The sequence below is a fragment of the Protomyctophum bolini genome (genome assembly GCF_963924005.1).
Source record: "Protomyctophum bolini genome assembly, chromosome: 10".
NCBI lineage: Eukaryota > Metazoa > Chordata > Actinopteri > Myctophiformes > Myctophidae > Protomyctophum > Protomyctophum bolini.
The window spans coordinates 17,092,828-17,106,497 of NC_137871.1; the positions used below are offsets into that span (position 1 = coordinate 17,092,828).

Consider the following 13,670-nt stretch of genomic DNA (forward strand, 5'->3'; position numbering starts at 1 on the left):
GTTGGAAAATCTCCTGCAGGACATTTAGGAAAGGCGTAAGCCTGACAGTGCAGCTTGTCAAACATAGCTGATCTACAAGCACTGTGAGCTTGTAGAACATCTATGTTCGCCGCATGACCCCGGCGTCTGAAATCAGGCATTTGTCTTCGATGCCCATGACAACAGAGCCAAAACATCACACATAATAGGTGTTCAAATACTTATGGAGCTCTATTTCCTCATGTATGATGTAAATATATTATTTGGAGTTCACAACTTCAAAGTATAAAAAGTCACTGTGAATTTCAAGGTGAAATGATGCATTGCCCTTGATCAATCTGAATAATCAGTATGTGTGTGTGTGTGTGTGTGTGTGTGTGTGTGTGTGTGTGTGTGTGTGTAACCACATGAACCCATGCTTAATTGAGTCCCTCAGGGTCTATTGGCCCCTTTTTACCTCTACACCATATTTTTACCTCTACACCGTATCAACTAGCTCACATGTGAGTGCTTGTAGATCTGCTAGTTTTGCTCAATAGGGACAATGGGGTTCATGTGTTGAACTTAATACCATTGTAGTGAAAAAACGTAAGATATAGGAACATTTCTTACCTTATTTGGAGGGACAGGGATATGACATTGAGACAGGAAACAAACAGCAGAACAGCAGCAGCAGAGGCAGGAAACATGGAAGAGAACAAACAGGAAAAGAAATGTCGGTGAGAGTGGTGCTCAGTATAGATCATGGCTTTGGGAATCACAGTAACCATATATATACTTACCATTTCACCCACCAGTGACAATGTTTATTTGGTATTTACTGAAAGTGATTTAGTGTTATACTTTTGCTATATATACTTTCTATCTTGTGTAGTGTGTGTGTGTGTGTGTGTGTGTGTGTGTGTGTGTGTGTGTGTGTGTGTGTGTGTGTGTGTGTGTGTGTGTGTGTGTGTGAATATATATGGAAAATGGACAATGTAAAGATGAATCTGTCATTTTCATTTGGCACACATTTGGCAGTTGAGAACGTGTGGTACATTACAAAATATAAAACATTTACAAAACAATAACATACATTGGTAATGATAATGAACGAGAGAGAGAGAGAGAGAGAGAGAGAGAGAGACACACACATACAAACAGACTAAAGAACAACAGGGAAAGAGTGACATAGTACAGGCTGGCAGCGATAGATATAGGGAGATAAATTCAATGAAATAGTAGGCAATATACATATATATATATATTATTTTGAGAGAGAGAGAGAGAGAGAGACACACACACACACACACACACACACACACACACACACACACACACACACACACACACACACACACACACACACACACACAGGTCTAGGTCTAGGTCTATCACAAAATAGAGGGGGGGGAGTAGAAGTAACAATGATACTAGTGTAAGTGTAACTAAAAAGTCAAACAGGCAATTTGGGAGGAGAAATGAAAAGAAATATAAGGGATCATCAAAAAGATCTACTGTAGAAAGTGACCATGCACCACTATCAATCTCACCCCATTTGGATGTAAGTGTAAGTGGGGCCAGTGACAATAGTATCTGACCAGGCCATCTAAAAACACCCTACTCTGTACCACAAGCAGAACTATATATGGAACCAGGATCACCACTAGTACACTGCATGGACGATGGCCATCATGGCCTGCACTGATGCACAGAGACACTACACTACTAGCAACAGCAGGGGGCCTCAAGGCAATGCCCTGGGATAACATGATGCCTTATTAATGATCTGCTTACATGCTGTGATCAAGTGTGTCAGTCAGGGAGGGCATGATGTGTGTGGGGTGGGTGGTGTCCAGCTTTTTAGACAAAGAAGAACAAAGCAGACAGTCTTACTGTCAAATAATCCTTATGGAAGATGGTACACTGTTTACCTCAAACAGATTACAACTAACAAACCTCATGACTCAAGCATATATGTCATATGACAAATATTAATTGTTATCTATCTATATTACGCAAACAAAAACAACAATAAAACTACAACCTCACATTATCTCAAAACATTAACAAAAAAGAAAACCAAAAAATAGGAAAGGGGCACCAAAAGCAAGTGCATGAGCCAATATAATATACATTTACATTTAATCATTAACAAATATAGGCAGAATGTTAAATCCTACCCCCACCCCAAACACCATGGAGCACTCCCTCCCCTTCTCCCAACAATCCAGACATGAGCCTGAGCATGCTGCATCTCTTTGCCCCAATATAGGGGTCCAACCTGCCTTCTCTCTACCAACAGCTGCATGGATCTATCACACACAGGGGGCTGCATTTGCTGCTGCCCCCCTGTGGACCAAAGGAAGGTGGTACAGCCCTGCCAGTGAGTCAGCTTGTTGCTGTGGCAACACAACCCACTTGCTTCCTGGGAGCTGGCAATGATGAAAAAAGAAAAAGAAATGGAGCTATGAAAAAAAAAAGAGATGGGGACGAGGTAAAGGCAGAAAGGAAGAGTGAAAGGAAGAGAAATTGTGATGCCAACAAAGGGAGATTGAGTTTGGCATCATATATATTCTTATCTTTCAGGATAAAGTGTCCTTATAGACAACGGCATACAATATTCAATCATAACACACAGCCTCATATTGCCAGGTTACATAAACTAATCTCTTTACAAATGGTTGCAAACTGACACGGGACTGAGCTTTGCACTCGCACATTGTGAACTACATACAGCAAGCATGAATTAACCCAACATGCCAAAGGATGGCTTTGTATACAGCCTGGACAAAATGTCCTGTATAAAAGCAATATCTCTCTCTCTCTTTCTCTCTCTTTCTCTCTCTCTCTCTCTGCAGCAGAATGGTGCAGCTGGAGATGAAGAGGGGGAGGGGAAGGATGCAGAGAGTGAACGGGATCAGGAGAGAAAATGAGAAAGGGAGGACAGTCTGAGACCACGAGTGCCTTGTAGCAAACAAACCAGCTCTAGCTACAATGTTAAACAGCTAATAATCCAATGAACAACTATCATAATCAGTAAAACATTGTGATGAATGATATTCCTACATATATTCTTCATATCATTATAGGTCATAGTGCAAAAACAGCTGATAGTGTTTTAAGGAGAGAGAGTAACAGAGGTGATAATAAGATCTAATGTAAACAGACAGATTAATAAAAGGGAGAAAATATAGAATGATACAGGTGAAAGAGAAAAAGTCAGAAGTCAACAAATGCACTGATCATTGTTGTCTTTAAGTACCATGCACCTTGCCACACCTTGCAGTAGAATGACATTCACATCCACTGTGGCTTCTCTGTATTGGAAGTCTGGTGTTATTTGGTCCATATACCTGAATGTGTCTGTCTAAACTCAAGTTAAATTAACACTCATTATTTGACAGTGTGTAGTCTCTGCCTCTGACCCACTGCCACACCCTTCTACACTGATGTAATCCTTTCCAAAGGATCAGCATGTCCAGATTGCCACAGTTCCATGCAGGTCACTAGAAGACACATTCACACAGATGTTGAAATAGGGGGAAAGGTTATAGTATAATATATATATACTGCATGTGTGTGCTTGCTATGTAGTCTAGTGCTTTTGCTTATTGCTAGAATATCACACCCAATAATAACACCCTACTTCTATTAACAGTACCTACCTACCTACCTACCTAGCTACCTACCTACCTACCTACCTACCTACTAACAGTATCTACTAATGATCTAAGTCTAAGACATCATACAGTTTACGTATCAGTGGACCATCTCTCCATCAAAGGCAACAATATGTCATTTGGATTTAACAGAGCAAACCTATAAAACAATTCCACCACTGGAATAATGCCATTGGAACTAAATATATGGAACAACATAAACAGCACAGCTTTTAGAGCTAAGGATTCTTTTCTCTCTTTCACATGCAGGGATGTATGGCACTTGAAATGTATGAAAGGGCAGGCATATCAACATATCCATAATGCAGAGTGTTCATTTAATGTATTAGTCAATTGTCCACACAATTGATGTGTATAAAACATAGATTGTATCGCCACAAATGGCAGGACCTCTTCAGATGAGGGCTAATCACATTAGAAATGGAGCAAGTTTAATTTGATCACTGTAAAGTTTAATGCAATGGTGAATGTATACTGAGCTGTGATGTATCTGTGCTGTGCTTTATGTCAGGGAATGCAGTCACTCCCAAGCATAAACAGACTTCAAGCCAAGGATCTGGCAGGAGAAGACGATGATCCAGGATTACAGGTGACAGCTTGGCCACTCAAAACGTCCAAGTTAACCTGTACTGTTCATAATTGTACTACTTAATTTCAATTCCTTCATTGCCATTGCTGGTGCAACAAAAGTACACACACACACACACACACACACACACACACACACACACACACACACACACACACACACACACACACACACACACACACACACACACACACACACACACACACACACACACACACACACACACACAGACTGTACTATAAGTGCTGCTGACATACAGGAGGCTATGTCTGGATCCTCCAACCTCACACACATAAACAGCTGTTCAACAGACATGCTAAGGAGGAAGTATAAACAACAGCTCGTGCCTGTAGGAACAGGAAGTGGCTGTTGGAACGGCAAGCTTCTCAGCTCAAAAGGCATAAGAGAAGGATTCTGCTGATGATGTTAATCCCAAATGTCTGCCAATATAATTTTATGGGCCTGTGAATTTGGTAAATGCTTCCTTTTGGTACAGCAGACACTGAAGGGTAATTGCATCAGTTACTGATGATGTAAATGATCAATTTTGTTCTAATACAAATACTGTACATGATGAAATAGCAATATTCAGTATGCTATGACATGCATGGGAACATGCATGGGAATGTCATGGAAAGGTTTAGAAAAGTAGAACGTTTGCAACCTTTGCAAGGGCTTTTGATCATCATAAATGTAAAACATTTGAGCAATAATTCTTTCTGACAGGCATTTCATAACTGGGTAAGGACAGTCGGAGCTAATACAATGAATAGAGGCTACTTTCATTTGATGTAGGTGTACTAGTTAGCAAACATTATAGTAATTATAATATTGACTATTGTCAATGCTTGTTCTTGAGCTCACCTAAATCAAACAGACTTTATTAGCTATAGCTCTGTGAAAAGGGTCCATTAGGGAAATGTTTCAGGTTTCAGTGACTGTTTATGACACGGACAACCGAACTTAAAAACAATACAAATCATGACAAACAGACGGAACCATTCAGTACAGCTTTGGTGTGTCTGTGAGCTCTGACCCCCATGAAGCCACTGTGACCACCAGGATTTACAGTGCTCAGTAAAACTCTCTCCCAGCTAACGAGCCTGAGAACAGACACCGAGTGGTTCAAAAACGCCAGTCGGAGCCGACAAAGCAGTCACAGATGTGGGATAATAATACTGATGATGACAGGCTGCATCCTGCGAGAAAACAAAGTTCACGCAGTAAAACTAAAGTGTGTGCTTTTTTACGAGTGGCGGCATGTCTACCTGTATTTTCAAATGTCACATAAAAGCACAGACCTTATAGCGGATATAGAGACCCCACTGGCAGCAAGACACATACACCAACCCATTGGCCTGGGCCAGTCAGGTGGTAAATTAAAACTCAATGACAAGAAAAAATATTCTCAGAAACAACAATATTCAATACAAGACCATGCCTTCAGCCTCATAGTAGACAGCAATAGGCCTACATCAAGTTATACACTTTATTACAGAGTTAATATATGTGTGTGGAGTAGATAAAAACAACTGTAAATTATACCCAGTTTATGAGGCAATCTAACTGGGTTTGCTACTACTACTTCCTGTATGAGTCTCCCTCTGCGAGAGTTAACATTATGGGGTGCAGGTGAAAGCCATATGGACGGTAATTATTCCCTTGTGTTGAAAGGTAAACATTAAGGCCTGGCTACTGCAGGGCATGAACCTTTTTAAAGACCTATACTGCCTGGTTTAGAGGAATGGAGGAACAGAAGGAATCATGTAAGAAATATGTTTTCACAGAGGACTAAAACTATAGCATCATAATATGATGTGACTGACAACAAGCAACTGCACAGCAATGCAGGATCAGCACAGTTCCCTGAACTGCTTTGCAATGTTTCAATTGTACACAATTGCCCCATGCCTGTTTTCTCAGTTATTTGGCATTTTCTATACTGTAGTCTAAATAATGGAGTTATTACTCCCTCTGCCCTACCCTCTCCCCCCCCATCTCTCTCTCTCTCCCCCCCCCTCTCTCTCTCTCTCTCTCTCTCTCTCTCTCTCTCTCTCTCTCTCTCTCTCTCATACTGTAGGTTTGTCACCAAGTCTCTTGCCCTTCATAGTGCAGTCAATCCATTTAGCCCTATATATATCACACCCTGTTTCACATATCAGGCTTCTTTAAAGCCCTTTCACCATGCAGACAAAGAGGGCTGCACATCAAAATGGCTGCTGGTTCACCACTAACACAGATACTGCACATTGGATGGTGGAAAGAGGGCCGGTTACCATGCGCCTTCCCCTCCCCCCTGCCGTCTATCTCACTCTCTTCATCTCTCAACCTCCCTTTTTCTCAGGCTGCCTTCTGTGACAGCCTCATACCCTCTTCATTCTCAATCACAGCCTATTTTACATTTCACTTCCATGCCTTTCAATGCACCTTTCTTTAACCATATTCATCTTTCTTTCGTTTTCTTCTCAGCTATCGCTATCTTTTCCTGTATATAAACAGTGTAACATATATATATATATATATGTATATATATATAGCACTGTGTTAGGGAACTAGGTCACATAAACAGTGCAGTGTGCTTGTGTGTGCATGTGTGTGCATGCGTGTGTTGTGCGTGTATGGGAGGAAAGATCCCTCTGCAGTGATGCTTCAGTACAGCAGCAACCAAGTACATTTCCATTCACTCTTCAAATTGCAGTTAGATCTACTGCATATTGCATGTATGTATGGTGATATAAATGGTTTTTCACACTTCAATTGAACATAGATTTGTTAACTCATAGGTCTGTACAAACATGGAACGGGCACTGCAATGAATGCAAATATTGTTTCTAGTTTTGCCACATGCAAGAAGCTTGTAATGAGACTTCCTGTGTATATAAAGTATATCACCCTGATCTCAATGACTTAATAGACTGTATCTGTACCATCATCACAACACACAACACCATGGAACCATCCATCAATTAAATCTGGTCTCAAGCCCAGTCATTTCCTTGCATTAGGTTTCCTATGTCAAGCAGTTCATATCTTTAAAACAAACAAAATGCTACAAATACACGCTAAAGTCAAAATGCATGTTCTCAATCAGGAAGACCTTTCCAATTAATCCTTCTCCTTTAAGCAGTGTATACCTCCTTTTCAGTCATCATATATCATGCATCTATATCTATTTAAATTGACATTTCAAAATCTGCATTATTGCTACAAATCCACAACCCGTCTTAGGGCCCTGTCTGTGAATACAGGCATACATGTCTCTCCTAATCAAACTGCTATATACCATAGGCCTATATGCCCTAAATTATAGGCTATATTGAACTTCTGTATATGCTATGTCCTGAATTAGAATGAACACATAATAATATGTATGCAAGAAGCTAATAATAAGGTCTTAAACTAACCGGCTTCATCACAAATCCATGTGAAATCATACAGGTCCATCATACAGGTACAACATGTGCAAGATACCCTAAGGACATTCTAAGCACACAGATCCTCATGCTGTTATACCATTATGGTAAGTAGAGGTGCAAACTAAGTGGAGGTTGCTTATGGCATGCTTGTTCTGATAAAGAACTGGAAGAGCAACACAAGCACTACATGCCATATAGAAGAATGCTTTCTATGGTGGATTTTCAAACCGCTAAATAAATATGCCAGCATGCCCTTGAAGATCAAATACTTCACAAATAGTTCTTGGCCTGACAAGAAATTGTCAAAAATCACAGAATAACTGAGACTGCACACAAAACCTTTGAGAGTTAACTTAAGTGAACAATAAGCAGATCCATATTGCATCAGCTCTTTGTGATCAGGTGAACCGATGGAGAGATGAAGGCCTCACCTCTGTGATTAAATCCTCTGACCCAGGGTTTTGCCTGGGCACAGTTCTCATGCCACTATGGTCAACACTCAAAGTGCTCTGACTGAATGGGCGGGTGCACTTCATGTCACTCTTCCGAGAGTCAGTTGTTCCATATCCGTCGTAATTGAACACATGCTTCAAAGTGCCTGTCCCACTGATGTCTGCATATGTGGGTGGGTAATATGGAATAACAGGAAGATTCCCACTGGATTTGCAAAACAGGCGCTCACGTCTCCACCTGTATATCTTCACTGATATGATAACAACTAAACATGTGATGAAGAGAAAGGAAACTGCAGCCAAAGCCAAGACTAAGTAAAAAGTGAGGTCATTGTACTCCTTATCGTGTGTAAAGTCAGTGAACTCTGAGAGAACTTCAGGGAAGCTGTCAGCCACCGCCACGTTAACATTGACTGTAGCGGAACGAGAGGGCTGTCCGTTGTCCTCCACTATAACAGCCAGTCTTTGTTTAACAGCATCTTTATCAGTGACTTGACGGATTGTTCTTACTTCTCCATTCTGTAATCCCACTTCAAACAGCGCCCTGTCTGTGGCTTTCTGCAGTTTATAGGAGAGCCATGCATTCTGTCCAGAGTCCACATCAACAGCCACCACTTTAGTGACCAGATAGCCCACATCTGCTGAACGAGGCACCATTTCAGCCACCAGAGAACCACCACTCTGGACTGGATACAGAACTTGGGGAGCGTTGTCATTCTGGTCCTGAATCATTATATTCACAGTCACATTACTGCTGAGTGGAGGAGAGCCCCCATCTTGTGCTTTGACAATAATTTTGAACTGCTTTGTTTGTTCATAATCAAAGGAACGCACAGCAAGTATTTCTCCACTCTCTGCATTCACTGAAAAGTAAGCTGAGGCTACCAAACCATACATTTGACTATCTTCTAGGAAATAGGAAATGCGTGCATTATTCCCAGAGTCTCTATCACCAGCTTTAACCGAAACAATTGTCTTTCCAGGTGAATTATTTTCAACAATGTATGCAGTGTAAGATTGCTGTGGGAATAATGGGGCGTTGTCATTCACGTCAGATATCTTCAAAGTAACAGTTTTGTTTGTGGAATAAGAGGGAGACCCCTCGTCTGTGGCAGTAATTGTTATATTATACTCTGGCACTGTTTCACGGTCCAAAAACTCGTCAGACACCAAACTATAGAAATTAGTCGAGCCAGCTTTTATTTTGAAAGGTAAATCTGGACTGATGCGACATTTAATTATGCCATTTTTCCCAGAGTCCAGGTCTTTGACATTAAGCATCGCTATTACAGTCTCTGGAGTAGAATCCTCAGGTATTGGGTTGGAGAAAGAAATAATGCTAATCACAGGAGCATTGTCGTTTACGTCAGTTAATTCAATGAGCACCTTGCTGGTATCTCTTAAGCCTCCTTTGTCTGTAGCTTCAATATCAATTTCATAATGTTTGTTTTTTTCGTAATCTAAGACACCGCTTATGGTAATTTTCCCTGTCTGCTGATCTATATTAAAAAGAGATGAAGTATCAGCGTTTTGAGAAAACGAATACATTATTTCTCCGTTTGTGCCTTGATCTGCATCAGTGGCACTGACCGTTAAAATAACAGCGCCCTTCGACGCGTTTTCTGGAACAAGTATCCTGTACACCGACTGGCTGAATACCGGAGCATTGTCGTTTGCGTCCAAGACAATAATGTTTATTTTGACAGACCCCGATTTCTGAGGATTACCACCATCGTAGGCTGTCAGTGTCAGTGTGTGCTTCTCATGTTTTTCCCTGTCCAGTGGAGTCTGCAGAACCATTTCAATATATTTAGACTGATCAGGACGAGATAGGACGTTCAATTTGAAATTATCTGTAGGATTCAGTTTATATGTTTGGACAGTATTCAACGCAACGTCGGGATCTTTGGCACTGTCGAGAGAAAAACGAGCCCCGTTAACAGCCAGTTCACTAATTTGAAAGTTCATTTCCCTTTTATTGAAAACTGGAGCGTTGTCATTAATATCTAAAATGTCGACGTTGATTCGATGCAGTTCCATGGGATTTTCCAATATAATCTGAAAATGCAGAGAGCAGGGAGATACTTGTCTGCACATCTCTTCTCTGTCTATCCTTTCTTTCACTACTAAGGTCCCTTTGTCGACATTCAGACCGATGTACTCACTTCCGTCCTCGGTAAAAATCCGTGCCCGACCAAATTTCAGCCGCTTAACATCCAAACCGAGGTCTTGGACAATATTTCCCACTATTGAGCCCGTGGCCATCTCTTCGGGAATAGAATAGCGGACCTGTCCGTGCGATACCTCGAAGAATAGGCAGCACAGAAGCAGCGTCCATGTAATTGTTCCTCGATTGAAAGAAAGGATCTCCATTCTGATTTAAAAAAATAAAACACTCATACACGGGGTGTATGATGACGCCAACGCGTTAAAAACAATAAAGTCTATAGCTGGATTAAATGTGATGTCTGGTTGCATTGTAGGCTATAGCTACAGGCTACTACATTATGGACCTCCAATGCGAACAGAAATGGGAGGACGAAATGTGTGGCATGCTCCTCACACTAACCAACAGCGGCACTTAGAGACCTAAACGTATATTACAATGATAGGCTATGTCTCAGATTACATTTCAAGATGTATTATCTACAACGTCTGCTCTATATCCACAGACAGACAGACAGACAGACAGACAGACAGACAGACAGACATATACCTATACCTAATATCAAGTATATTAGGCTATACTTGAAAGGACAGAGAGAAAGGAAAGGAAAGAAAACTGCAAATTGCTGTCCATGGTGCTGAAAATGAAACGACCAGTGACAGCCAAATGATTTTCTATACGTAAGTTACAGATTAAAAAATACGTCTAACCTCTATAGGAGAGTCTGGTTCATCCAGGATGCTCTTTTCACTCTGTATCCGTTGCATTGTGCCTGTATTATTTGGGTCCATTATTATATTCTGAATGCCAGCACCACTGAATTTGCAGTCTGCACTCTTTCTGGAGTCAGTCGTCCTGCACACCTCATAATTGTACACATGGGGGAGAGTTCCTGTTCCCAAAGTGTCTGAGTAACGTGGTGGATAATATGGAATCACTGGGAGACTGGAATGATAGAGGCGGGACTGTCTCCATCTGTATATTTTCACTGATATAATAACAACTATACACGTGATGAAGAGGAAGGAAACTACAGCCAAAGCCAAGACTAAGTAAAAAGTCAGATTGTCATTGTATTCCTTCTGTGTATAGTCAGTGAACTCTGAGATAACATCAGGGAAGCTGTCAGCCACCGCCACGTTAACATTGACTGTAGCTGAACGAGAGGGCTGTCCGTTGTCCTCCACTATAACAGTCAGCCTTTGTTTCACAACGTCTTTATCAGTGACTTGACGGATGGTTCTTATTTCTCCATTCTGTAATCCCACTTCAAACAGCACCCTGTCTGGTGCTTTCTGTAGTTTATAAGAGAGCCAGGCATTCTGTCCAGAGTCCACATCAACAGCCACCACTTTAGTGACCAGATAGCCCACATCTGCTGAACGAGGCACCATTTCAGCCACCAGAGAGCCGCCACTCTGGACTGGATACAGAACCTGAGGAGCATTGTCATTCTGGTCCTGGATCAGTATTTTCACAGTCACATTACTACTGAGTGGAGGAGAGCCCCCATCCTGAGCTTTGACACAGAACTGGAAATCCTTGATCTGCTCATAGTCGAAAGTACGCACTGCATGTATGACTCCACTATCAGCGTTAACAGACACATATGAGGAGACTGGCACTCCATTAATATAATAGTCCTCCAGTATATAAGAAACACGAGCATTCTGGTTCCAGTCAGTGTCTCTGGCTTTTACTTTGAATATAGAGAGTCCTGGTGTGTTGTTTTCTACAATATAGGCCTCATATGATGCCCTTTCAAAGACAGGAGCGTTGTCATTCACATCTGAAATCTTTAAATTGAGAATGACGTTGCTGGAGAGTGAAGGCACTCCCTCATCAGAACACGTCACACTGATGTTATACTCAGAGACTCTCTCTCGGTCTAAATCACTGTCTGTCACTAGGCTATAGAAATTATTTGATGTAGATTTCATTACAAAAGGAATATCATCATTAATATTGCATTTTACTTCGCCATTTTCGCCTGAATCAGCATCTTCGATATTTATCATTGTGACAACAGTGTTGGGTTTGGAATCCTCTGATATCACATTTGATTTAGACATAATATGAATATGAGGTTTGTTGTCATTTACATCTAAGACGTCAACTATCACTTTACATGAACCGGTTAACCCCCCATCACTTGCACGGATGTTTATTTGGAAATGTCTAGCCTTTTCATAGTCAATATTTGCGACCAGGCTAACGTCGCCATTTTCATTTACTTCAAATATTCCTCGAGCGTAATCCATCATGCTTGAAATTGAATAACTGATTCTACCATTAGAGCCGTGATCTGCGTCTGTTGCGGTAACTGTCGTTACAACTGTTCCTAATGGAGCATTTTCTCTTATGGAAGCCTTATAAACAGATTGCGTAAAAACAGGGGCATTGTCATTGGCATCCAAGACTGTGATCAGAATCTGCATTGTTCCTGACATCTGCGGTTCACCTCCATCTATTGCGGTCAAAACTAACGATATCTGTTCATTTTTCTCCCTGTCAAGAGGTGTCTGTAAGACCATCTCGACATTGTTAGTCCCATCCGCTTGGTTGTGCATTTTAAGGGAGAAATTATCAGTTGGTTTTAGGATATAGGCTTGCAAACCATTCTCGCCTACGTCTAGATCACTGGCTCTATCTAAAATGAATGTTGCGCCATTTGCAGCGGACTCGCTGATTTTAATTTCAACATCGCTCTTTTCAAAGGCTGGGGGGTTATCATTAATGTCTTTTATCTCAATAGTTATACTGTAAAATTCCATTGGATTTTCTAATATTATCTGGAAATGTAAAGCACATGGAGTCGATTGGCCACACAATGACTCTCTGTCTATTCTCTCTTTGATGAGGAGGACTCCTTTTTCTTTATTGAGCTCGATGTATTCTGCACTGCCTTTCGTAAAAATACGAGCTTTACCTGATTTTAGTCTTTTCACATCCAATCCTAAATCCTGAGCAATGTTACCGACTAAAGACCCCTTTGCCATTTCCTCAGGAATGGAGTAGCTGATCTGTCCGAGCACTGAACTGAGACAGAGGACCGAGATAAACAGTACTTGCCGCTTCATTGTTCTATCCGAGGTTCCCAGTAAATACAATATCCTTTCGGTATTCACAGTATATCCCATGAACCTCCAAAACTGTTAAAATCCCAAATAAATGTTCCACAAATTGATTTAAAAAAAGATTCACAATGTAATCCTTCGCGTTCACTAACACACAGACTGGTCCGGTCGCACTATTCTTTTCTCTTTCTCTCCATGATTTCGAGAATATATAGGGCGGTACTCCTGGATAACTCCTCTAAAGCTGCAACACCCTGACCAACAGCGGCTCTACGTGTTCAGAGCAGACAATAGCATGCACGAGTAATACAAAATAAATGGACATCCA

The 13,670-nt window shown here is 41.1% G+C and overlaps 2 protein-coding genes across 2 annotated transcripts in view; both read right to left on the reverse strand.

The window, feature by feature from the left end:
• Positions 1–7,916: 7,916 nt before the first annotated feature.
• LOC308322173 (protocadherin gamma-B4-like) overlaps positions 7,917–13,670 on the reverse strand; it is a gene marked incomplete at both ends in the record, with an annotated part of 149,917 nt that continues 144,163 nt past the window's right edge. Inside the window, 3 exons of the mRNA XM_080773365.1 lie at positions 7,917–7,934; positions 8,609–8,821; positions 9,689–9,784. Of these exons, the coding sequence (XP_080629491.1) occupies positions 7,917–7,934; positions 8,609–8,821; positions 9,689–9,784 (327 nt within the window). The remainder of the gene's footprint in view (positions 7,935–8,608; positions 8,822–9,688; positions 9,785–13,670) is intronic.
• On the reverse strand, positions 10,958–13,345 carry LOC308322104 (protocadherin gamma-A2-like; the record flags this gene model as incomplete). Its single annotated transcript, XM_080773302.1, has 1 exon — positions 10,958–13,345. The coding sequence occupies one exon, from the start codon at positions 13,343–13,345 to the stop codon at positions 10,958–10,960; it is 2,388 nt and encodes a 795-aa protein (XP_080629428.1).